General features: G+C 41.7%; 1 protein-coding gene across 1 annotated transcript; it reads right to left on the bottom strand.

Annotated features, from left to right (window-relative positions):
* Positions 1-1710: 1710 nt before the first annotated feature.
* Positions 1711-26509, bottom strand: asap3 (ArfGAP with SH3 domain, ankyrin repeat and PH domain 3). The gene is made up of 26 exons (XM_074692116.1): positions 26091-26509; positions 20349-20421; positions 18121-18266; positions 15527-15601; positions 13011-13060; positions 12285-12402; positions 11355-11440; positions 10927-11002; positions 9961-10047; positions 9663-9772; positions 8884-8953; positions 8685-8772; positions 8471-8519; positions 7490-7656; positions 7263-7396; positions 7078-7169; positions 6819-6999; positions 5867-5952; positions 5641-5756; positions 5487-5554; positions 4850-4957; positions 4495-4717; positions 3977-4241; positions 3686-3887; positions 3415-3546; positions 1711-3279 (listed from the first exon to the last, which is right to left on the bottom strand). The coding sequence occupies exons 1-26, from the start codon at positions 26214-26216 to the stop codon at positions 3205-3207; spliced, it is 3003 nt and encodes a 1000-aa protein (XP_074548217.1). The 5' UTR covers positions 26217-26509; the 3' UTR covers positions 1711-3204.
* Between the last annotated feature and the right edge of the window lie 384 nt (positions 26510-26893).

Genomic DNA, 26893 nt, shown 5'->3' with positions numbered 1-26893 from the left:
TTGGGCTGCTAGTGCTACATTTAGCTGCACCTCACAAAATTACAACTTTGCTTGTTGTCACATCTCAAACAACAGCGCTACATAACTGTATTGATAAATACATTATCTCGTCGCGTAGTATCCAGTAAAAAGGTGATTTTAACAAAAAAACTTGTTCCAAAACAACTGAGATCAGGGGAAGCTGGGGGAAGCTTTTTCTAAATCGTAAGAATCCAAGATTCCAGGTCACCAAAAGTCTGAGAAATTTTCTCAGGAGGCTTGAGAAACTCTTATGATCTAGAGGGAAATATTTTGAGATGCTAAAGCTTTTTCTAGATCCTCACGCTGGTCTGTGATGAGTGTGACGAGCAGAATAATCGTCCAATCACCAGGTGTGGTTATTTTTGAAGGTTCAGACCCTGAAAACATTTTCCAACCAGATGTACTATTCCCATGGCGGATATATGAAACTGCCTGTTTGCCGTGTAAGGTTAGTTTGTAACAGTCGCAAGCAAGGTTTTAATAGTTAACTAAAACAAAACTAAAAACGAAAACTAAAATTTAAAATACATTGCAGTTAACTCAAACTAATAAAAACTAGAAAAGAAAACAAAAACGATAAGTAAACTAAAACTGTATCTTGTGTTCACAAAACTAACTGAAACTAACTAAAATGATAGACAAAATTCCCTTAGTTATAGTTTTTAACAATATTAATAGCCTTTAGGATTTAAATTAATCCCACACATTTTCCCAACCAATTATACGACAGTTTTCGTCAGTTGTCAGTGCCGCACAGCACCATCATAGCGGAGCTTGTTTACTGCACTGACTGGCTGTGTGCTGTGCTGCAACGAAACGTAGTGGAGCAATGAATTAGAGCATCTGTAATAGTTTCATTGTTACAGAGTCCAAGTTTTTATTTATTGAAGCTCATGTTATTGTTTTTTTATAATTTATGTTTATATTATTTTTATGTAATTAATGTCAACATTATTTTATACAATTTATGTTTATATTTTTTATGCTAAGTTTATATTATTTTCATGTGTTTAAGGCAGCAGCCAACATTTCGGGATCAGCACTGACTGAGCAGTGAGCACTATGTTGGACTTGAAAATAAACTGTATTACAAAATATTTACTATGACCTTTTTGAATCCTGCACCTGGTTAATAAGGTATGAAAAAACTAAAACTAAAATAAAACTAAATAAAAACTAGAATGCCTGCTCTGAAACGAATTAAAACTAAACTGTAATGGAAAATAAAATGTCAAAACTAACTAAAACTAAACTATAATGACAAATACAAAACTATTATTACCTTGGTCGCAAGGGGGAAAATAAATATTCATGGATACTTTTGGAGTCAAAGCTTGAATACCAATAAAATTTATTACCTCATAACATTTCGATTAAGACGTTTTAATACTTTTAAAGGGCCTTAATTTTTCCCAAAACCGATCAATCAACTTTTAATACTTTTTAAGACCCCGCGGACACCCTGGAAGATCAACAGTCAGTGGATTTTGTTGGTATTGAACTCGGAGCACTCTAATTGGTTTAACTGAAGATCTAGGGTCAAATCAGCATCATTAGTCCTGTCAATTCATCCCAGATTTAGAAATTTTCACCTAATGCACACAATAAAAACATCACAGCACTTTATTCACATGTCTCTGACGAAAACAAACTCATCTACTGTTTGGTTCCTGTGTTTAACTGTGATCTGATAACGCTCCTGTGTCTGTGTTTGCTTATTGACCGACAACATAAGGAGACCACTTCAGGAGAAACAGATCTGATCAAACGGACTCCTCAGCAGGTTGTTTGAAGTCAGGAATGATCAGAGGCAGCGAAAACCTGCCCCCCTACTGTTTCCTCATCATGTCAGTGTTTGTTTCTGTGATCACTGATCATATCTCTAATCCCTTTTCCTCTCCTCGACAGCCATTGAGACAGATAGTAAAACTGATCAGAGGATCATGTGATCAAATCTGAGGACGCCAAATCATCAACATGAGGCTAAACTCTGTTATGAAACAAGCCTTTATGATGCTCACAACACATAAAAAAGAGGTTATAGAAACTGTACATCTGTGGACATTTTTAGACAAGTATGTACAACTAATTGTAATATCAGTGAAATGTGTTACATTTGTTCAGTTACATCCCCCCAACACACACACACACACACACACACACAAGTTTTCCCTTTAGGTTCCCAAGTCCTGAGAGCGACTCTCTGTGTGCTTCAAGTGTGTGTGTGTTATACAGGTTGTGTGTGTGTTCACTGTACATATAACAGCAGCAGGGTGCTGTAACTAACAAGCTCTTTCAAAGTGCCAGTTCCTGGTAGAGCAGTCTCTCTTTTTTTAAAACACGGCACGGTTAGTCCAGGTTCTCCAGAGACAAGAAGCTTGGAGCCAGAGGAAATTAGATTCCCCCACTCTTCTCGCATCCTGCGCAATGTGCCAAGATTCACGATGGCGAGCTAAAGTTTCAGTCCTCTCCAAGGGTTTGCCCAGACGTCTGCCGGGTTTTGTTGGAGACAGACTGGCAGGCACAAAGCCACTTTTTAGAGTCCCAGGGCAGGCTGCAACAGACGCTGGGCAGGTTTGGAGCTCAAAGCCTTTTCTCAGTACATCATGATTTAAAAGATGAGGAAATGTCCTCTCACAGCTGAAGCATCTACATCTCTTTAGAGCAGCTGGCTGTGCTCATGTTTACATCTCTGCCAGCTCTTCAGATGCTCTCTTCTCACTGAATGTAAAGTGCCTTTAAGGGGGTTTCCCCTGCAGGTAAGTTCTGCCTCTAGGAGCTGATCCCAGCAACATCATGTGTTTTGAATGGAGATCCCTTATCACAATTTATACCTTTAAAAACAGTATGTGGACAATTCAAGAAACGTGATGCTGTCAACACATAAAGAACATCCAAAGTGTCCTTAATCAGAGGATTTAAGAGGCTGTTGAAGTTCTAGTCTTCTTGAGTAAATGTCTAAGAGTATAAATGTCTAACGCAGTGTCCCTTACATCCTCAGGTATCCTTTGGTTTGCAAGTTCTCCCGTTGGCATGTTTTCATTTTTCCAAACTTTTCAGTCTCAGCTTGAATTCAGACTGAAAACAACATAATCTCCTGAAGATAATGTCCACTGTGGGAAGAGAAGTTTCACGCTGGTTTACTTATGGTTTAATAACCATACACTGTTTTCCCATGTTGCTTCAGTCCGTCAGTTTGTGTACGTAGTTGACAGGAAAAGTCCCGTTCCGGCTCGGGTCTCCTTCTATGTGACCAACCTGTGAGAAAAATTAGATTCAATATTTAAAAAGTTAAATTTTCAAAGCTTTTTGTTGTTTTGATTTTAGTTTCATATCCCTTCCCAATACAGGAGGAGACTTCTGTAAAATACAAAAAGTTGTAGTTGCACTTACCCACCAGTGGGGGTCACTAGTGGCTGTGACCACAATGATCTCATCTTTGAAAAAGGCGAGCTGCTCTGAGCTGACTGCCCTGCAGTCCACTAAAGCCTTGACACGTTTGTGGTGCGGCCTGCTGCCAGAGACCTGCAGGAGACGAGACAAGTTTTTATTCTTCTGTGATTCATTTAATCGTACTCTCACTTTCTGATTCAGCAGAGGAGAAGTCCTGTTAGTGATGTGGAAATAAAGGTTGTTAAAAAAAGGAAAACGAGTGTAATTGTACCATAGCATTCTTGCGGGGTCGTGGAGCACAGGTGATGGTGGGTGAGGATGACGGTGCTGGAGTAGGAGTTTGTGTACTGCTCCCCACTAAGCTGCAGTACAGTTCCTCCTGACTGCCCACACAGCTTGGAGACAACACACCACACTTCCCCTGACTGCCTCCTCCACTGCTGGTCCGACGATACGATGTGGTCTTCTCTGAGCTGTAGGGGGAAGAATTTACACGTATTATAAAGATAAATATTTAATATTGTCAAATAGTATACAGGATGCCCAAATGATAGTTTCTTACCTAACAGGCCCGATGTGGTTCTGAGAGGATGTGGATGTGACGCTGCTTTGGGAGCCAAAACTGGCACTTGCTTGGCCCTCTTTCATTCCCTTCACCAGACCTCCGGACCTTGATGGTCTGCCTCCTTGGCCTTGGCTTTCTGTGTTGGGTGAATGTGTGCTGTGTCTCACTTGTGTCTGAGGACTGGCAGAGCTGGGGTTGGAACAGCGCCGTGGGATCCCGTTGCCCTCCTGTGGTGTCACAGAAATCTGTGGGTCTGAGCGACCTGTCAAGAGGAAAAAAGAGATGAAGTTATAACCTGAAACAAAGGCAATATTTTGCATTGTTGTGCAACATATATATATATATATATATATATATATATATATATATATATATATATATATATATTTATATTTATATATATGAATATTAAAAATACATGATGTAAAAAAGTAAAAATTATGACAAATGTAAAGGACAGCTCTTCTAATCACACTTTGTGGTTTATATTTGTGATAGACAAAAAGTTTGGTCACCTCTCTGTATTGATTTAGCAGGAAGTGGTGGTGGCGCTGATGCTCCAGAGGGGGCGCTGTTGGTTGGAGGATTTTTGTAAAGGAAGTCTAGATTCTCATATGTCTGACACGGCCTGCTTCCTGAATTACTGTTGGCACCGTTAACCACGCTCCAGCGGGAGAAAGAAGAGCCGCCACTTCCGTTCGTCGACAGGGGGGAGCGGTTTTTGGGCAAAGGGCTCACCTGGAAAAGGAGCACATGGTTCTTATTCCCCAAAAATGTACATTTTATCTGTCTGCTTCTCAGTTTTTTCATTGGACATTGACAAAAAGTAGGTAATGGGATTAGCTGTGAGGATTTGTGTGTTTTGTTTACCCTCTCATCCAGGTCGTCTTCACTGTCATAAAACTCCTGCGACTGTGTCTCCCATATGAACTCCACATGGATCTGTGAGTTGAACTTGCCACTTTGGGCCAGTTCCAACTAAAACACACAAAGAAGAAGCACAAACACACATTATACACACATCCAATAATGCACACTGAAGAGCAGACACAGCTATCATGTAAAAACTGTTCTTGGCTCTGTCAAACCAGATACATTCGCTGAAGAAGAAGTGATCTTTTTTTTTAAACTGTATCTTTCTGAGCGGCTGCTCTAAGACTGATACAAACGAACAAAGCTAACTCTACAAAACATCCCTGAAACACAAAGATGAGTGAGATTAAACAGGATATCACACAAAGCAGGTCTGATTTAGCGAGGCAGATGGCCGGTAAGAAAACAAAACCAGTTTGTAAATGTCCCACAATGGGACCTGATGAGGATAAGATTCCTCGTCCTGGGAGTGAGCTCTCAGCCCGGCTGTGCTGCACGGGGAGTTATTTTAAGGTAGTGTTTCCAGCTGTGGAGGTTGTCTCATTTAGTTCTGGACTGAGCTTTCTGGTAGGCATTTTTATGTTGCAACTTGATTCTTTCTGACTCTGTGTGTGTACGGTGTGTGTGATCTCACCAGCTCAATACATTGTGTGTGCTGCAGCCTCCGAGCGATATCAAGGGCGGTCTCTCCTGCTGAGTTGACTGCAGAGGTTGTAAAAGAAGAGATGGTTTAAGTATCACTGATTACAGCAGGAGAAGAAGAAAACCCTTTAAGGGGTTTAGGGTACCTGTTTGAAGGGCTGCCTTCGCTTTGAGGAGTAACTTTAGAGACTCTGGCTTGTGATGCAGGACGCTGTAGTGAAGAGCTGTGTTGCCTTCTGCTGTTCTCTTCTCCAAACAGTTGCTGTAAAGAAACAAAAAGACAGACTGGTTGTTGTTGCTGGCTCTCCAAGCAACATCCAAAGCTTGATCTTCCTCTTACACACAACAGCTGACTTGTTGTTAGTGTCTAACCTGTTCTGGCAGAGGAAATCCACCAGTGCCAATGAGCTTTTCTCCTCCAGACGAACAGCTTGGTGAAGAGCAGTCTCTTTGATCCCCTAGAGTAACACAAACAGATACAAACTAAATAAAGTTAAAAGCCCTCATTAAATATATTTACAAAGCTCTCAATATTTGTCAGCGGTTGCATTTTGTGTTTAATAACCAGGTCTGAACAGACGGCAGTGACGCTCATGTAAAAGGTTGATCGTGCAACATCAGCTTTGTTTGTTTGTCCTCGAGCTTTAAACACTATCTGGTCACAGCAGGAGAAACACAGAAGTGCCTGCGTAATTCAATGAGCTCGTCACACTCGTTCTCAAGAGGCTTGAGCTCTGACCTCAAAGCTGAAATAATAAACGACGGCCAACCAACACAAACAAACACTCACATTTACGCACACACAGGGCGAAGCCAGCGGTGCTACACATGCTACTTATGCTGAGCAGGAAGTGTACGACAGGAGAGTGGAGGGTGATTAAAGACGAGGAGATGAGGAGTTATAGAGACAGCAGAGGAGGGAGGAAGCGAGATGAGAGGATGAGGAGGGAGGGTGTGGATTAAAGGCCAGCAGACTACCCACCCACATGAAGCATGCACACAAGAGGATAATTAACACATACTTTACATACTGCAAATATCCACGCCTCCTACATACTGTATGTGCCACATGTTTTCACACTGTTGGGGACTTGATTCTATTTTAGGTATTTGATCCACATTTCTGAAGCTCTTTTACTTTTTGAAAACATTAATCAAATGTGTGTGTAGCTTTAAACATTCTGTGTGGGTGGCCTCTTCAGGATGTAGCTGCCATTCAAACTTAACACACGACATCTGTGGGAATGTTATAGTTTAAATTTGTCACAACAGGGATACATTTCCGGAGGGAAGCAGCTGTGGAGTGTCTCCATATGATCTTCACCTGTCCATCAGGGAGTGTGAGCGGTTTGTTGAGCTCGGCTCCCTCGGCGAAGAGCTGTAGAAGAGCAGTGATGTCGCGACTCCTCACGGCGTCATACAGCCGGCCGGGATCTGCATCGTCTCTGCGCAGGACATACCGGCGCTCAGCATATTTGGCCACGATGTACTCCTTTCTGGCATTCCTGTTTGGAAAGTGGGGGATCCAAATCAGCATTTGTTCATTCTGAATGATCAGATTGGCTTTAAAATCAGTAACTCACATGTCGCTGTGCGGTAGTGGTTTGATGGAGTCGTTTGGGAGGCCTGCCTCCATGATGTCATTGAATCTGGTGTTGCCAATACTGACCGCCAACTGCAAGTGGTTACATAACATCTTCAATTAGAAAGCCTCACAATATAAAACCCATGAGGGTTTGTGTGTGTTTATTTTGTGTGATTTTCGTACCAAAAGCTCAGAGGTGCTTAGTAGATCCAGAGTGAGGGACTGAATCCTGGAGTAGTGGACTCCCAACTCTCTGTGGATCCCTGAGCACTCTATGCAGGTCAGGATGCCCAGATTGGTTGACAGCCATGTTGGATCTGAAACAAAAGTGAACAGACAGTTAGAGAGATGCTTTAAAAACACAGCTTGTATCAGTGAATGCTCAAAGACTAAAAACCTGACTGACTGACCTGGAGCTCCACAGTCGGCGCAGGCCTCGTTTCCAGGCATGTGTCGGAGCTCAGCGATGATGGCTCTGGAAAGTTCCTGAAGCCCGCTGTCCTGGAGGTGGAGTTGATCTCCCCCCAGTGCGGTGTTCAAGGCCTCTTCTTTGCTGTTCTGCAGCACTGACACCCAACTTCAGAACAGACACATAAAAAGAGAAAACAATGAACGAAGAAGCAAGGATTCATTTTTAACAGCTCACTCAGAGGAAATCTCTCAGTTTAAGGCATCATGAAACCAAAGCATTGATCACATCAGTCTCCTGCTCTGTAGATCAATGGTAGCCCACCATGTGTTTTGCACATGTGCTCTGTTGTTTAATGATTAGTCATCACTGCTTTCTAAGTTTCATGACTTCTACCACCCAGACTAAAACCTCACATCTTTCATCTCTGAAGCTTTGGTACTTTTCTTTTCAAACTATTTCCATCTCCCTCTGTCCCCAAGCTCACAGAGCTCATCACATCAAAGAATCTGCCTGGAGGCCCTCACACAAGAGAGGGAAAGGGGACAGAAAAAAAAAAAAGCTCAGTGCACTCCTTTTCAGTTTCACATCACAAAACAAAGTTCCCTCGCTTGATGTTGAAAAGGGAAAAGGCTAGAAAGAGAAATCCCACTCAACCAGCTGGGCCAGAGGGGTCCTCCAGTAGACCTTTTTTTCTGCACCCTTCAGTTTCTTCTGCTGTCAGCCCATTTTTTCTGATGGCTTCTTTTCAGTTCTCATTTTTAATGTTTTATTTTGCATCTTAACACACTTTTCTTTTATCAGTTTGCAGTCTTAGCTGCTCCAAAGTGATTCTTCCAAAGATGCTTTTTCCACAGAACTCAAAGCTCCCGTAAAGCTGCAGGACATGCAACAACATGCCTCCATACAGAGAAAAATACTGTACTAGTGATAGGGCAGTGAAAAATGCTCGTTTGCTGCCTACAGACATATCAACACTTACATCACACATTCCTGCTCATCTTCCGCCTGGAAATGGTACGTCCGGTTATCTGCCATGGAAAGACAATGGTTAGATATGATCACTGCATCTGAAAACATTCATTTGCTGAATAAAGGATGGAGTGAAGAGGGGTGTAGAGACCACATGGACAAGCATATACACAGCTGCACCACACGTGAGCGTTCAGTGAGGGGCAAAAGAAGTGTGAACCTACGAGTGACCAGGTCAAAGGTCCTTCGGTCTTCTGGGTTTGGTCGCACCTGACAGGTCAGGAGGTTCAGTTTAGCTGGCGGTCGATTGATCTGAAGACACAGACACATGTTAATGTTTGTTTATGGGACACGTTTGAGTTAACAGAAGCTCTTTGTTGTGAATCTGAATGCTTGGTGACCGTTAAATGCATGCAACCTCACCGTGCTGTGAGAAATTGTAAGGCAGCCAAATTTCACTCCACACTTCCTCTTCTGCCAAACCTTCCTGATCCTGCACATTTTAACAGCCCAAAGAAAGAAACAAGGAACAAAATGAGGACAGAAAAACAGACACGCTCATGTTGATGCCATGACATCATCAAACTGGTTGGTCTCTGTAGAGAGCTAACAGTGTTAACACATATCCTTGAAGTGATGATCACAGCCCAGAGCCGGAGAGGCTAACCTCTGATCACAGGGAGTAATGTTTTCATTATCTTGATTGAATCAGGTAAAACGACTGACAACATGTTGTGTTTTGTTTCAGTGGTTGGAGGACAATTTGTTCTCCTGCCTTCTCCTATTCACCCAACTGAACCACATCCTAGCTCTGTATCTCACTGTAATCCATGTGTGTTTGTGTGTGTGTGTGTGTGTGTGTGTGTGTGTGTGTGTGAGCATGAGAGCATGACACAAAACTTGGATGTGCTCAGTTTGCTGTTCTGCCAATAAGCTCCAAAGGAGGGGCCCCAGCTGGAATCTTTTCCCCACAATAACGAAGACCAGGTGGGGTTAGGAGGAGGAAAAACTCCTCTTACTTACTCCAGCTCTGATATTTACAGTTCTTGGTGGCATTATTTTAACTTATAAACCTTTGTAACAAGCTAAAAATGAACAATAAAAAGGCTTTTTAAGATTCATGTGCTTAAATTTTTATAACAACACCTGTGTGCTTACTTGTAATCTGGCATTAAGACACTGTAACTAATGCGTTTACACACCCATCACTCTTCTTGAGCAGGAAGCCAGATTTCTCTGTGCCGTACTTCTTGTTGCCCTGGGGTTGGTGGATGCTGTAACCATTCCCCGAGTTCTTCCTGTTCATATATTCCTAGGATAAACAGAGAGGTTTGAGACTTTATTCAGAGGCGGAATATCATGAAAATGTAGAGGAACTGAAAAACAACAGCAGAAGCAGAGTAATATGAAGCAGCTTGATGTAAAGAGCACACAGTCCATCAACGTCAAGATGTAGATCTGAAGTTTCCAGATGTGACACCTTGGTGGCTGTAAGCTTACCTCTTTCCCCTCAACCTGCAGAAGTAATCTCAAAGAATCCCTCAACTGAGTCAACTGTTTGACCTCCTCATCCTGGTCCATACGCACCTGCAGCAGATAAAAGAGCATCTAAGTAATGTAAACAGATAGTAGCACGGTAAGATTCAGCTGCTCATATACAGTTTGTTTTTTTATTACTAGTTCTTAGAATCGGGTGTGGATTGACATCAGAGCTCTGTGTAATGGTCTGAATAATGTAATGCAGAGTTCAGTGGGGTGTGCCGAATGGTTCAGTATTTCATGCTACAAAAGTCAGATTAACAACAACATTTCAGCTTTTTTCCCAAGAGACCATAACACCGATACTGTCAGGATTTCCTTCTAGGGAACTGAGGTCTGGCATGTCTGAGCAGAGCTCTGTTAAGTCAATGCAAAACCAGAAAAACCTCTAACGTTCTCGGTGTAGCCCTCTGTTGGTTTCCAAAGATCTATCCAGGAAAAGGCAGAAAGCAAGTTTTATGCTGACTGGAAACAGGTTGGAGTGGTTGGGAGGATAGGTGTGTTAACAGGGAAAGCATTAAAGTGAGGGATGCTTTTGGTTTCATCTTTTGGAAATTGAGGGGAGGATTTCTGAGAAAAAGACTCCAATAACAGTCTCTGCCTGTGGGTTCAGCTGGGGGGGAGACGCTGAGGTTTGAGCTGCTGTGAGAGGCAAACAGAGAAAAGACTGCAAGAGGAAGATGCCTTATTTTCTCTCTTTATTTTTTGTTATGGTTGGGAATTTGATATTTTTAGATAGCATCACTTCTGGGTTGTTAAAGACATTAGCAGCTAGCACAGACACAACATTTTTACCTCTTCCCTGAGACAAACACTCATCTGTCTTCTGTTCTGAATCATAACGAGTAAAGATGACTCACAATGACCCCTATAAACAGTGACAGATATGGTGCTCGTAGGCAGACAAACTGAGATAATTGTTTTTACCGTGTGAACAGAAGCTGCAAGCTTCTCCACAAAGGGAGCAAGGTTCTCTGCAGCTTTCAATCCGTCCTGGAAGAAACTGAGATCAGAAAAAGAATAAATGCCGAGTCATGATAGAGGTCCCAACATTCTACCAACCAAAACATCACATGCTGAAGCTGCATAAGCAACACGGCTCTCACATAAAGACTGTAGTGTGATTAAAATGGCTTAATGTTTAACAGGGGAAATTATAGCTTGAGAGTGGAAAATAAAAACCAAAGAACCTCAACTATTAGGCTCAACTTTCAGACGGAAACCCAGAGGTAGAATTAAATCCATGTGCTTATTGAGCCAGGAAAATGTCAGAACTCTTTTTTCCTCTTAATCTGATCGTTTGAAACAAAATGGCAGCAAAGCACAAGTGAAGGGTAACAGAGGCTGAGACTGACCTGAGCTGGGCCTGGAAATATTTGATGAGGCTCTGGAGGAGATCAGGGCCTTGACGCACCTTCAGCTCCTGGATCTTCAAAAGATACTGAGAGGATAAACAGACAGTTATAAAAAGCTCCAAATACAGCAGGGCTGATAAACTGACAAAACCATGAAGCCTGAAGTTTAAAGACATCATTTCTGGGAATCTTACTCTTGCATCTTAATATTGCAGTTCTTTCTTATTTCCAGTGTTTAAAAAGTGACAAACTGGACTTGATTTAAAGCACATGACAAAGACAGGCACACAATGAAGACTTTATTGTGAATTTTCCACCCTGGCCCAAGCCTAAACCCATATTCCAACAAGCTACAAAAGGCTTCAAGGACTATTTACAGTGTAGGGATATTGAAAGCTGTGTGGAAGGAATGACCACATTGTCTTCACTGCATAATGTAAAAAAACCCAGATCTGATTTTCATCTGTGAAGCTAAAGCAGAAACAGACTCAGCGTCTCTGTTTGGAGCAACTTTCTGTGTGTTTTTGAGTGTTTGTGTGCATGCAGGGGGGAAAAAGACAGTCAAACAGAGAGACAGAGGGTGGAGTGGCTCGCAACAAGTGGAAATTCCATTTTCCCTGCCTCTCCTCTGCGTCTCAACAGCTGGTCTCAGTCAGGGTTAGACTTTTTTTTCCCTCTGAGTTTCTTTTTTACACATGTGAACTGACACAGTGTGCTGAGGCTGCACCACCTGTGTCGAAACTGTTTCCAGGGCATTTTAATGGAGCTTTCCACAACTTTGGTGTGCACTGTATAATGCATATGAAAGGATCCACCAATTTGGAAATCAGATTCACTACAAGGTGAAATACAACCACAAATCACACTACACATGTGAGCTTAGTCCAGCCCACATCAGGTACGTAAAAGGTGTCTGCGTCAGGACCTCACCTCGCACATTTGCAGCTGAAAAGTCCGTCTCTCCCTCTCCATCTCCTCCCCTCCATCTGATCCCTCCGTCCTGATTAGTCCCAGCTGTCTGCTCTTCCTCTCCTTCTCCAGTTTCCCCCTGACAGAAAAAGGAAGGGTAAGAAAAAAAGAAAAATTTAGACGAAAGGACACTACTTCAGGTCATTTTTAGAGTACGATGTGCTCCACTTTCCTTTAATCTGCTAATCCACTCTCCCTTTGCAATGATTAACTTTTTCAACAATTCCTGTGAGCTGATCATTTCCACCATGACAGATTTTTTCCCCATTATTTCATCACGTCTCTTTCAAGGAAGAGGAATTGGATGAAGTATAATAAAGTAGAGGTTACCCCCTCTCACAAGATTAGAAGAGACTTTAAATCATATTCAGAGTGAGATCAAATGATGGCTGCAAAGTGCACTGACGCACTTTTATTTCACAGGGATGTAACAGAGATGGCTGAGGGGAATGAGCTATTATCACATTAACCTCTACAGTTACACCATCCTCTGTGACTCAGTTAAGATGAACAAGAACAGTAAATGTGTGGCCGGGCTCTTTCAAGGCAATAACATCTGTACCAGGCCTCAGATGCTCTTTCTTAATTAGCCTTTAGGGTAAGAAGTGGGAATAGAAACCATATGACATATACTAAAGCCATATGACTGAGAACTAACAAGAACAGTGCAAGAGTAAAGTTGATTACATTTTAATGTCATACTCCTTCCAACTCTTCTCCATCTGTTTCTTGAGCTCCTGTTGAGAGAAAAGGAAGAGAGGGGGTTACATTTTAAACGAATATGGAAATAAAACTTTATAAACTACACAGTATGGCTTTAAAACTCTTAAGGTGGCTCGGCAGGTAAAACGTGGTCATTTTGACTGTTTTTTTCTAGACTGTACAACACTCACCAAGTCCTTTTCTGTACAAAATGTATGTTTTATGCTCTTTGAAGTTTTCAAGTTTTGAGTTATAGTTGAACACCTTAAATTCCTGAGGAACCACTCTAAAATACTGACAACACCCATTTTGAGGGGATTTAAAACCAGATTTATGCAAAAGAAAAAAAAAATCAACAATGAGAAACCCTACATCCTTCAAATTTTACTTCAATAGCAATGCCCAATCCTGGTGCAAAATAATTTCCCCCAAATATGTTTAAATAGCTTTTAAAAACCCTTGTATCTCTTCAGCTATTGATCTTAACCTCACTAAAGTGGCAGTTTGCACCGCTCTACTAAAGGTGCTATGAGGAGGATCTGTTTTAATTGGACTGCTTCACCACCTTCTGCCCTGGGGTTTCACACACTGTCATAAAAATGTGACTTTAAGCAGGCGTGTTTGTTTTAGAACCAATTTTCTTTGTTCAAGACAACTTTTTACTAGATGGAACGCGCAGAGGTAAGGTATTTATCAGTACAGTTACATAGCACTATGGTTTGAAGCGTGACAACAAGCAAATGTAAGTTTCTACTGTTTGTTGGTAGTGGGCTGATATGTAGTGCTGATAGCAGCCCAGTGCTCTAAGACATGTCTGTAATGTGTAATGTTAGTGAATCCTGGTTAGCTACCAAGCAGAGCTAACGTTACCTCACTCTTCATTTTATTGATAGACTCTCAAGTTTGAACAGACCACTGCAGAATAACTGCTGACTGTGGGTTGGAATGAACATTATTAAACAACTCAGGCCTCTTAGCCTTTAGCTTGGGCTGTATCTCTCTCCTGTTTCACTTTTTTTCTGCCCTTCTGTCCTTTTTCTGTCTAACAGTAAGGCTCCTGTGTCCACCATCACTACAAACTTAATCACAGAAATTGTTTTCAAGCAGAGAAAAACTCAGATCTCTCTTTTCATTTCTCAACTTCGTAAGCCAGCGTGGTGTTGTGACAGAGAGTTGGATGTGCTGTAAGTCAATCCAGTCCTGCCCAACCTGATTGCGAAGCTCCGAAGAAGCTACTAAAGAGCTAGTAAGAATAATTTCGAAATAACCTACATTGGCGCTGATTATCTTATTGTAAAGTGTGGAATATCTAGAAGGGAGACTTTTTCAGGACTTTCAAACACCTCACAGCCTCTTTATTGTTAAAACCACCCTCAAAGTCTCAGTCTGATCTCTTTTCTTAACTGTCAAAATGTTGAATTTGAGATAAATTGACAAAGAAGTACAGTTCTTCTTCGCTCATTTCAGAAGGCTCCTGCCTCACAGGAAGGTCCTTCTCTTTCTTCCATATTTTTCTACAAAAAAATATTTTTTGTTTACTTTATTCCCATCAGACATCTGAAAGGAAAACAACACAGCTTGAAGAAAGACTGACTTCACCACAGGGATCCTGCTGTCAGTCAGCAGTACTGTCTATGTGACTTGTCCACATTCACCCAGATGAAGTATAAAGTATGTTTCATTACTATGTGCGCTGATCTGGGTGGAGCCAGACAGCTAACGCACAGCCCCATGATTACTCATGTAAAGCTAACTGGTTGAACAGGATTTCAGTAGCACTTTGCTTTCCTTCACAGCAACAGTGAAGCAATGTTCATCTGTCAGATCAGCTGTTTCAGACACACAGGGCCTGTGACAGGAGCTTTCAGTGGCATTAGCCAGTTATTACTCACCATGTCTGCAGGCGTGGCAAATCTAAAGGCCAAGTTCTGAGCCAGAGAGATCTTTTCAGTGCTGGAACAGAGCTCCGTCTTATGCTCATTAATCTGCATAAACAGCCACAACTTAGCCAATATCTTAGAGGGCTCAGCTGCAGCCAGAGGCAGAGACGGACAGACAGGATTCTGTGTTTTTAAAGGGAAATCCCGTCTGAAACTGATTTGGAGAAAATTATTCTGAGCAGAAAAGTTAACATCTGCAAAGAAAAACATCTGGGTTTCTGATCATGTACAAATCTGATCTGAGAATAAATATGTTTTTTAATTGTAATGCTTTTTGTGTGATCAATTAGATCTGGTTTGACTTTATTTTCATATGTGTTTTAAGTATGTATACGAGTATCGCAAGGCCCAATGTTTTGATAAAATGTAGATAATCTGGATTACAGGTCAATCATTTCAGCTGATCTGTTACATGTCTGGGGAAAGAATGAAGTGAGACAAATTTATGATTTCTTTTTATGTCAGCGTGGTCTCAGTTTTAAAATAAGGCACCCAAGTTGAAGTTTTTTGTGTAAAACAGACTGCTTCTCACTTTTTGGATGAATTTGAAATGAAACTCACAAGTCTGCTGTCCCGCAGTTCAGATTTCAGCACATTTTCCAAAGGAAACGACATGATGTTGTTGAGATTTTGCACCTGAAACAAAACAAAAAAAGAAATGAATTAAACCCAAACATCCCTCATCATCTTACAGGTGGCCCTTATCTCTTTTGGCGTGAGCAAACACTCACATAACTGTATGCACCCCCACACACACAGACTTCCACACACTCCTGTGTCTCTGTGGACTTGTGTTTCTGGGAATGAGACCGAATAACTTCAAAACACGGTGATTCAGCCACTTTGTTCTGCTGACTCATTGAATGAAAACACTTGTCTGTAATATGCACCATTGAGATGTTTTTTTGATTCAGGAGGGAGCATGATGTGATTGTTTTCATGACTGTACAGTGAAGTGGGAGTTCAAATCGAGTTGATGGAAATATGATGACACACCACCCAGAACAACCTCAACTGTTGGGCTTTATACTAATTCTCAATTTCCTCACATCCTCATGAGGTCACATCTTTATTTCAGCATGGCAGCAAACATTATTCTTCATATCCTGTCCACTGCTCTCCTGCTGGCCACTGCCAAAATTTACATAGCCTTTTTACGAACGTCACTGCGGGCTTTCCGTGAATCCTGCTGGACACGACTGAGCTGCACCTGGATACTGACATAAATAATGTCTAACCACTTCCTCCAGCTAACCTTCAGATATTGACACAGAGGCCTGGAAGCCGGTTCGATTGTTTTGTTTGGGCTAAGAATACTGAGGTAACTAATAGATAGTACATGCAGTCCTGACACGGGGAAATACCAACTCGCAGAGTGTCAACAGGCGTAAAACAGGTCACTGCACCAAGGCAAACACACACGTGGCGTTAAGGGACACTCAGGTTGATTTGTTAGTCATTTGTACATACTTGGCCCTGTTTCCCTTGTGACACTCACACTTGGAGGGAGAGTGTGAGATGGTGACTCACAGATGAAGGTCTGGGGTGAATTATTATCACCATAGAAACTATCAGTGAGGGGTTCAAACTGCCCTAGATTTGAAGGCTAGAGGAACAAGTAGGCCTGTCACGATAACAAATTTTGCTAAACGATAATTTTCCAAAATATTATTGCCGATAAACGATATTATTGTCAATATTATTTTGATTTTTTTTTCCATTTTTTCATTGATGTAATTATGATAAATGGGATAATAAAGTGAGTACACCATATCAAAAGCAAGAAACTTTGATTTCTTAAGAGTATTTAACTGTAATTAAAAGGTCAGGATCTTTTAAATAAAATAAATTAAACAAAAAAAATAATAACTTTAACAGACAAGAAAGAGAAAAAAAATACAGTGAAAATGAAATGGACTCTTTTAGAAAAAAAAAACAAAACATGCCAATGAAAATAATTAATACTAATAAAAAACAATAAAACATAGACTCTGTCTCTAAAGAAAAAAACAAAACTCCAAAAAAAAACAACAACAATAAAAACTATAGCCTAAATAAAAGGGAGTTTATACAGTTCCTGAATTGTTTGTAACATGTACTTTTTCCCAGTCAATCCGTACTGTCTGTCAAACATTTTTAACATTTCTGGCTTTCAACCGTATTGAAGGGCTGCATTTCTTTGGCAATGTAGCTGTCTTTGAGCGCCCACCATTTGGCGCTTTTATTTCTATTTACTTTGCAGACCAAAAGCCTCAGTAAAAGCGGATTGTCAAAGAACAAGGCTCCGCTGCACCTCCCCTTCTTCTTCTTCGTCGCCACTATTTTCAAACAAATGCGACATATCAGCTCGTTGGTGTTCATGAGCTCACACTTTGTTCACTCTGATAAAAAACAAAATATTCCCACACTGGGACTGTGGCAGGCGGCTTAAGAACCGTATCTTTCGTGCCATCACTTATATTAGCGTGTGTTTCCTCCTTACCCCTCAGGAGGCTCGCATCAGCTCTCTCCGTGTGTACGCGCGAGCAGCCCCGTCTTCACCCCAAAGATCGCATTTTTGACAGATGCTCACTCTGCTATAAATCCGCTATAAATCCGCTGTAGAACCTATGCACCCCGATGTTAGGAAAGATAGACGTAGTGAGCCATCTTCTCATTCAGCCTCTTTGGTCGAAAGAGAGGAGGAAAACAAACATCCATGCACGTGTCAGTTTATCGAGGCTGGCAAACTTACCGAGGACGTTTTTATTTATCGTTCGGTTAATTGATTTATTGATTATCGTGACAGGCCTAGGCACAAGCATGCAGCTGCTGAGCCCCTTTTTCTGCATGCACTCAGTCATGCATGTCTGTGGGTGCGCTCTCACTGTGGAGGGAGAAATCTGCAGCCTTTCTGACATTCACTAGTTTTTTGTTGTTTTCTTTCACCCTCCTTGAACTTAAAGATAACTCTATAAGATTCAGCACTAAAAATCAAATCAGCCACTTTTTCTTTCAGTTTGGTTTTTATTTCCATACCTCTCCCCACGTTCTCAATGTTTCGCCTTTGTGGTTTGAACTCTTATTCAGAGGGCTACTTTATCAGACCCTGCTCTTTCTCTTCCTCTTTTCTCTCGGCACACACACACACACACACTGTTTCTCTCCTTTCTCACCAAGTTTTTGAAGAGTGCTGTGACCTCTCGAGTAAACACAGCCAGATTAAGGAAGCCTGTGGAGACTTCGTTGTTGTCCTGCATGAGGTGACTGTTCCCCAGGTTCTCCAGCACCTCGATGTACTGCTCCTTGTTGTCCACATGGGCTGAAAAACAACACACAGAGAAGGAAGTTAATGGTGACTCAGACTTGAGTTACAAGTGCAGAAAGTCTGAGGCAGGCGGGTTGACTTGCTGTGTTGCAGTGAGAGTACTTTAACAAGACAAGCATGTGGGATAAATTAGCACTGGTTTCCACCCCTCCTGGAGCGGGACTTATCGAGAGACATGTTTCTCGAGGGCTTATAGGTCACTTTCTCAAGGGTCATAACCTCAGTGGGCTGTTGGATTTATGTGGAAAAAAAACTGAAAGAATCTCCAGACTGGCACCGCTTCGGTTTACATTACTTCATATGAGCTTTAACCCCTGGGCTATTTTTAAAAAGGCTCGGTTTAGGACACCAAATGTTCAGATTCAAACAGGAAAGTCATTATTCCTTAATCTGAAAACGATGGGACTGATGAAAATGAGGTGTTACGGATTTGAGAAGTAGTAAAGGAACAATTGGGTGGAGCAAAAATCTGCAGCAGAGCCTGAGGAAGACAAAACAGACAAAGGCAGAAAGAGTACAGTTCATTAATTCTTCTGCTCCAGTTCCCCCTCCAAGATAAATATGAAACAATAAACTGTCTGCAGCTACGAGACCGACTGACACAGTTGTACTCCGATTTTTGAGGCGGCAAAATTGTGAATTCTGAGAGGAGCAAATCAAAGAGGAGAAACAACTTTCATGCAAACATCAAATAACAAACAGCTGAGTCAGCAAAGCTCGCAGGATGATTTTACAGCTGACCTTTAGCTAACAGATACCAGCAGAGCAACTTGGCTCCATCACTCCTCACGCAGAACACACACAGACTCACAGGCCACAGCGTCTTGGCAGAAAAGTGGTACTTGGCGGTTTTTGGGAATAGAGAGCAAAAGAGGAACACATCTCTCCATGTGTGTGTGCATGTGTGTGTTTTTGTGACCCAGTAACAGACCATCAGACTGCATGGGGGAGGAGTGGGCGTTAGAGAGTGTGGTGAGTCAGGCTGTGGATTGAGGGGTTCAACAACATACCGGCAGAAGAGAAGGGGGAGCTGGTGTTTTCCTTTACTGGAACTTGCTCCATATGACTCTACTTAGAAAGAGAGGAAATAAAGAAACGGAGTGGATGTGTACGGAGAGTATAAATGGATCTCTCCTCTGCAGCAGCATCACTCCTGACCGTATCTGGTTGCCTAATTCTGGGCAGCTGTATCTCTGACTCACTTTTACAAAAAGCAGCGAGCTGAAGCCTGGAAATGGGACGCAGCTCGTTATCCGGGGCAGAAAAACAACTTCAGGATACATGGGCTGTTTCTTTACTTCTCCCGCGCATTTTTGAGGTGAACACTCACATCTTGAGCATTTTTCACTTCTGATTGCTTTCTGATGACGTACTGTGAGCCTGCATGACTCAAACAGGCTCACAAAACATTCACTTAGCAGCTCAGAGGATCTGCTGGGTCACCGCGCACAGCACCCTGCTATTGCCGAAACCGTTCATATACTTTGCTTTTACACACACACACCACAAAACCATGCTCTCTGTATGGATATAAACACAATCACCCGTCATCCCACGCACCCATAACAAGGGGCCTCACTCATAAACACCACTGCCCACACGGGCTGGATGACAGGCTTGTACAATGAATTATGGAGTGGCTGCCCTATGCACTCATCACCCGGCCGTAATAGAGGCTGACCTTTACTTAGATGCGTCGCTGACAGTCTTAATTTGCAGGGACAGACTAAGAAGACAGAGAAGTTGTAGAGTAGATGTGTTACTGCATTAAACACAAATTAAAGTGCTTCCTTGATAAAGTAAAGAGACGTATAGCGTAGAAATCCCAACTCCCGGCTTGTGTTTCTTGTTTGCACTTGGTCCATGTGGGATCAAAACGACAACTTCACTCAGATTGTTCTTTGAAAACACATTTTGCAAAGTCAATTCTGAGATTACATCTACAACTTTAACCCAAATTAGATAAAAACGCTCCAACGTGTGATAGATGAAACCATGAAGCAACCAAGCAAAGCAAGCTGTCAGTTCGTACTGTTGTCTTAAATAACATGTTGAATGTTTTGTGTTCACACTTACTGAGGCCCGAGGTGTGTATTGTTTTGATCATCTTCTTCATTTTCTGTAAGGCTGTGTGGTCCATCTCCAGGGACTGAAATGAAAAAGAAGAAAAGGGTGTATAAAAGACAAATTAAAATGCTGCACTTGACGATGCCTTCGTGGTAGGATCGGAAATCCCAAAATTTGAGCACCAATGAATGATACTACATTTTACATTTTCTTGAAATCTGTCCATCTGCTGGCTCCTCACTAACAGCTACAGGGCGCCAGACCTGTCAGCCAGCTGAGCTAAGCCTCTGTTTGGACAAACTTGTGATCTTAATATCTTTTAAACTGCTAATTAAGAAAAAGAATTCGTCCCCGTACAGCGTGTGTCAATGGAGAAATGAGCTTTTCAGACATTTTTTTTATCCCAACTGTAAATATGTTTTAAATGCTGTAAAAGTTTTTTGGGGGCTCAGTGCATGTGGTTTACAGTTTGTAGCCTCAGATGTTGCCCCTTGGGAAGCACCAATATATGTTAGTCAAACACCAGGATCAACTGATGCTGGCCCTGATAACAAACACTAATCAGCAAATAAAGCACCATGCGCTGATGTCAGTGGTCTGTGTTTATCTGTATCTTATCACATCCTTTTTTATTAGTCATCTGTTGAACAAACTGGGATTTTCTTCACAGTCAAAAGTGAAAGAGAATGTGTAAAGAAACAACAGAGACGTGCGGTTTGTCAGACGTGTTTCACTGAGGTTTGGAGAAGGGAAAATAGACAAGGAGAATTAAAACTCTGACAAATTTCATTATTCAATCTGCTGCTGTTGAGATTATTAAAAATTGGATGTGTCCAAGATTTTCATGAACACTGGGTCTCTATATACCAGGGGTCATAAAATACTTTTGTCCTACATTTTTGTATTACTTGTAATGTTAATTTCCATTCCATATTTATGTTATTGTTGTATTTTTCCATGTGAAAAGACTCGTATTATCTGTGCTGCAGCATGCCGCCAGGTTTCATATCTGTGAGGCTGTCCACCACCATCAAATGCAGTGTTGTAGGTTGTGGAGAACACAGGCAGGAGAAAGAGCCTCTGAGTATATTTAAAGGATAAGTTCGGTTCATACGTTTGCCCCTCAAAGAAAGGAGGAAGTGGAGTCAGCTCTCCAGAGAGTACTGCGCATGCGCGGAGGGGCAAACGTAAACAAAGTCTTTGTCAGTTCAGAGGTCAGTACAGCCACACAGCGCTGTCTGGAGTGACACAGACTGCAGCAGAGGACTAACCCGGAGCGGACCATGATGGAATATTGGTGAAAAACACAAGTTTTTGGACGATTAATGCAGTTTTAGGAGCGGCGCTGTCTATGCCCCGATGGATCCCATTATACGGATATCCGCTGCACGATTTTGGATCTAAATATCTCCCGAAGCACTGCTTGGATCAGATAAGCCTTTTGGGTGAGTATTTTGTTCTACTTCATTCTATAAACAATGTAAAAGCTGTATAAACCGAACTTATCCTTTAAAGCTCAGATAATGGGTCGCTCAGAGAGCCTGGAGCAGAGAGTTGATGTAGAAAACCACAGCTTTAAAGAAGAACTGTCTGATAAGTGTGTATTTATGGTGCCAACTTTTTGAAATGCTCTACCTGTGTTCCTCATTTGCAACAAAACTGTAGCTGTTGCTAAAGAATACAAGCTGAAGCGTCACCACAACACAAAACATGCAGGCTGGAAGGAGTCATATCCTGAACAGTCAGAGGATCATTAGAGAAACATGTTTGTTGTCAGTTTTGAGGGCAGGTCATGACACAAGCGACTTTCAGAGTGTTTGTTTCATTTGATTTAAAAAATAAATAAAGTAATAGTTTTTTTTTCTCCTCACTCCAGTATTTTTTAATCATATTCTTGGAGCTGGACAGAAAGCTTTGGCGTGCCTGATTTGGCCCACCAGTTTCTTTTTACCATTTTATTTCTAAATACATTCAAAACATAACTTCATTCTTATCCGGATAGAAGGCTAGAGACAAAAAAGGTCTACTGGTGCTTTACCTTCTTGGTGATGATGGTATAACAAACAGAAACCTCAGACAGGACCGGCATCTAGCTAAGCCCTCCTGTTCATGCAGACCTTTCACAGAGACAGGCCTGGCTCCACATTCTGTTTGACTTGTGCTCTTCCCTCGTCATGTTTACAGGAGGTATAAGTGCTTCTCAGCTCAGATGTGTCAAATTTTCTCACGGCGTGTGTGACTAAGGCAAACAGGTGAGTCAGCTCTGGCGAGTAAGACAGCCGTCTGTCTTGCGCCGTCGTATGCAACTCCTGATGATGTCACTGCGTGTGTTTCACCTGTCTGACTGTCACTTTTCAGGTTCAAACAACACTTTCTCACATTCAGACCAGACAGGTTTTTTTTTTTCCTCAGCTGGAAAAGAACTTCCTCCTATGAAGACGCCAAGACGCAAACAGGCGTCTTTGTGTTTGGAAAAGTAATCTCTTCCAAACCAACAAGGTTTAAAACTACACACACCATTCATTCTCTCCACACAGGCCACTTGTTTCACAGCTCCAGACACCCTGAACTCCACCTATTTGTCACCAGGAATAGCTTTAATGAGCCAGTAATCTCCACTTGACAGAGACTCCGTCATGTAAGATGGTGTTGTTTACACGCCCCAGTCCTTCCTGGTGGAGTCCACTCCCGAAGTGTTCGTCCCATAATTAAAAGGCAGAGTGGGTGTTTAGTTATTGGACCGTGGAGACAATGAATGGGAAAGTGATTTAAGTGGAGGCTGAAGCTGGGAGTTGCTCGCTCATGCTGCTCCTGCACTTTTTTTCTCTGCTTGGTGAGTTGTTCGGCAGGAGAAGAATAAACAGTGGAAACAAGCCGGTGCAGGGCAACGGGTTGCTTTTGTTAAATTTTGTGGAATCAACCGGGGAGGGTGCACATGGAAACACACACAGGAAGAAACACTACCGAAGAATAACACACATCCCTAAAACAAGCTTTTACCATTTGGTGAGTTGTGAAAACTAGATATGCACTGATCAGTTGGTTGGTCGATTGATCGGTGCAGATTTCGCTAATTTTGGGTGATTGGTGATTGGCCCATCCTTACGCATGAAACTGATCTTATATACCTCTGGGAAGGTCTGACAGACAGTTTTTGTTGCTCTGAGACCTAAAACTCAGGACACTTTATCCAGGGTATATGCTAAAATCCTGAGGTTGATTTAAAAAAAAGACTTTATCGCAACTTTCAGTTGTTGTTGGCATCCACTTTTTAACAGTTGTAGTTTACATTTTTACAGAAATGATGTAAGCTAGGGAGGAATAAAGCTTGAAAGAACAAATGAAACTAAAGGCAGGTTTATCCACACTCCTACAAGAAACAGTAGTTATTCAAGGCCAACTTGCTGAAGAAAATGAGAAATTATTTAATCACTTTTATAATTTATGACATATGCCAGAGATTGTGTGATTTGCTTTAATGTTGTATCTAATTTCTCTTTATGAAACTCGAAATTACATTATTTATAGCTGGTGTTTATACCGCTCACAATCCTTATTGTTGTATTTTATTGTAACTAGAGTCTTTATGTATTTTTTTTGTGTATTTTTTTTTTATTCTATTCTTTTTTATTTTTGTAATTTTCAACTGACTTCATCGATTTCTGCTGTTAACACAACAATTTTCCAGTTTGGGATCAATAAATTAACTCTATTCTTTTCTATTCTATTCAATTTTAGAACTTCATTGGCTGAATGTTTAACGTCCCAATCAGGGGACAGTTGCAAGGAGGAAAATAAATATTCATGGATATTTTTGGGGTCAAAGCGTGAATACCTATGAAACTTAATACCTCATAAAACCACAATTAAGAATTTTTAATACTTTTTAAGGCCCTTAATTTTCCCAAAATTGATTTATCAACTTTTAATACTTTTTAAGACCCCGCGGACACCCTGTTATTGGTTGTTTAAGTTAAAACTTAAAGATTTTGTTTCACAGGTATTGTTTAATGATTTTCAATAAATAACACTGAAGGTATATGCTGTCAGCTATGAAAAATAAAAATCCTTATCGGCCCAAATCAGTAGGTTTTTTAAAGATCAGTGATCAGTGACTGGCCAGAAAATTGTGATTGGTGCACCCCTAGTGAAAAACCTGCTTTAAGGTGACAGACATTTGACTCTTACCTAGACATCAACAATGCATGACGACACTCATTGCTATGTAAAAAAAAAAAAGACAATGAGAAAGAGCTGCCTTGTATGGTTCATAACGAAGCATGTCCTTAACACACCCTTATATCGTCGCCTTAAACCAGCAGTAACAAGCAGCCCAGTGTGTGTGAGAGGGGTTAAATAGTATCTCTGTTTCCCTGCTTTTTGCCATAAACCCCACACATGCCCACACATTGCCTGAGCCATTAATCAAGCTTGTCTCTGCTAAGTAGACTAAACATAACAACCACAGATCTGTCTATAAAGGGATTGTTGCATTTACATCTGTGTGCACGCCTGTTGGTTGGTTGGTCTGTGTGCGCATGAGTGAGATTCTTGTACGTCCCTTCCCAGAGCAGAAATTCCAACTATTCACTTTACAGTATGTCATGGTCATAAATAAGGTCAGATGGCTGTCTGAAAGTGCTCTTTATGCATCGAAAACTCTGCTTTCCCATACCTGATCCGTCATCTGTTTCCAGCAGGAATTCCTTAGAAAGCAAAAGTTAAATGACTCGACTCGACTGTGTACGTGAATATCGATTATTTTAATGATTAGGTTTTTTTTTGGCCATATGATTAAGACTTTATCTTTCACTTTGTATAAGAGTGAACCCCACCATTACATCACCACTCAGACAGAAACAAGGAAGGATGGATTGGTGTGCAAACTTGGATTATTTGTTTTATGGCAGAGTTCATGGCAGCCTCCCTGTGTTTCCTCCTTTGCCTGAGGAGCTTTGGGAGAACAGATTTCAAACAAACACAAATGTTCACAGAGAGAGACCTCAAACAGGCTTTGAGCCAAAGTACGAGTTCAAACAGCTCAAACTGGCCTTCAACAGGCATGCCTGTCAGAATGGACAAACATCTGTGTGTATGCTTACTCTCACAGAAAAAAACACCCTTTACAGGGAAATGATACATTCAACCTGCTCAGACTGTCTCTTCATGTCCCATCTGACTCCCATGAGACAAATGAGGAGCCCAACTTTCACTGAGCTGCATTACCTCATGTAACCCTAACTTTTGTGCTGAGCCAGAGTAGCCCTCAGTGAATCATCAAAAATGGGCTGCATCCATCCAGCCACATCTGAAGACAATAAGTGCACCACCCATAACAGAGAGCACAAGCTGTTTTCCAGTTACATGTCTGAAAATGGAGCTAAATCACCCCAAAATAAAAATACCAAAGAGATTCATGTGACTTTAAAAAAAATACTAAGTTAATTTGTGCAAGTAAAACACATTGGTAACATGTAACTAGTTAGCAATGGTAGCTAACACAGCAATTATAACTGCGTTTAAAACAAAAAAGCAACTTCAACTTTTTTGTTTCATTTTAACTGTTCAAGTCTTTAGTTGAACAAGTGCGAGAAAACTTTTTAAAGACTCATAAGTGGAGTTCAACCCCTTAAAGCTAAAAAGTAAGCTAGTGTACAGGTGAATTCTGCGCCCCAGCTACATGTAAGCTGTGAGAACAGGTAAACAACGGACAAAGACACATGCTCCTCTGCACACCTCCACCTCCCTCACCTCTTCCACGGTGGAAACTGTGCTCCGACAGTCGCTCATTTTGGACTGGAAGCTTGAAGTCCCCGGCGAAGACAAATCCTCGTTGGTTAGGACCACAAAGTCCGAAATGCTGATTCGCTCCGGCATGTTGCGCGAGCGGAGCAGTGCTGACAATCACTGAGGGGAAAAGTTAGCACAAGTTTCGCGCGCGCATGAGATTCCCATTTGAAGAAACAAAAAGCAGTTTACTCCTCTATTATGTCCACGAGAGGGAAGAAGGAAGACTGTATTCCTCAGGGTGTCGGTTCCGTACAGCGCCTCCGAGGCGGAAACTTATCTATAATTTGACCTGTGTCCTGACCGAGTTGAGACTCCTCTCTGCGAAAGTGTGCGCGTGGAGGTGAACCAGCCGCGCGCTATTGTCCGCCCAGGGAGGGAGGGAGGGAGCAAACTCCATCATCACGTGGGAATGTTTGTGCTGTTTGGCACACTGCGGGAAGAGAAAGGGGAGTGTGTGTGCGTGATTTTGTGAGTGTGTGTCCCTGCCCTCGTCTCTTTCATTCTTATTTTCTCATTTCTATGCAAACTCCAGAGAGTCTGCAGTGTGGTCGCCATGGATATGCAGAATGCCTCATTCATGGTCCAAACTGAAGGAGAAGAAATTCAATGGATGAAGAGGAGATGGTTTTGAGACAAGACATACCTGAATAACATTATGGCTCAAAGTTCCTCATTAAAACTGATGGACTATTTTGTTAGATTTCCCATTGTAGGCTTTACTTAAATGTTTTCATCTAGTAAGGCAAATGTGGCACCCCTAACAC

This window comes from Halichoeres trimaculatus, unplaced genomic scaffold (assembly GCF_033239565.1).
Source record: "Halichoeres trimaculatus isolate MK-OKI-2021-1 unplaced genomic scaffold, fHalTri1.1 fHalTri1_scaffold_17, whole genome shotgun sequence".
Classification (NCBI taxonomy): domain Eukaryota; kingdom Metazoa; phylum Chordata; class Actinopteri; order Labriformes; family Labridae; genus Halichoeres; species Halichoeres trimaculatus.
This window is presented reverse-complemented; position numbering and strand designations above follow the sequence as displayed.

What these genes read in the sequence shown, in the direction of transcription:
- asap3 (XM_074692116.1), bottom strand. Translation starts at nt 26,216, where the DNA reads ATGCCGGAGCGAATCAGCATTTCGGACTTTGTGGTCCTAACCAACGAG. An exon ending in AATACACACCTCGGGCCTCA is followed by an intron (nt 18,267 to 20,348) that starts GTAAGTGTGAAC and finishes GTTGTTTTTCAG; the next exon opens with CCCATGTGGACAACAAGGAG. An exon ending in ACACACAATGTATTGAGCTG is followed by an intron (nt 4,958 to 5,486) that starts GTGAGATCACAC and finishes TGTGTGTTTTAG; the next exon opens with TTGGAACTGGCCCAAAGTGG.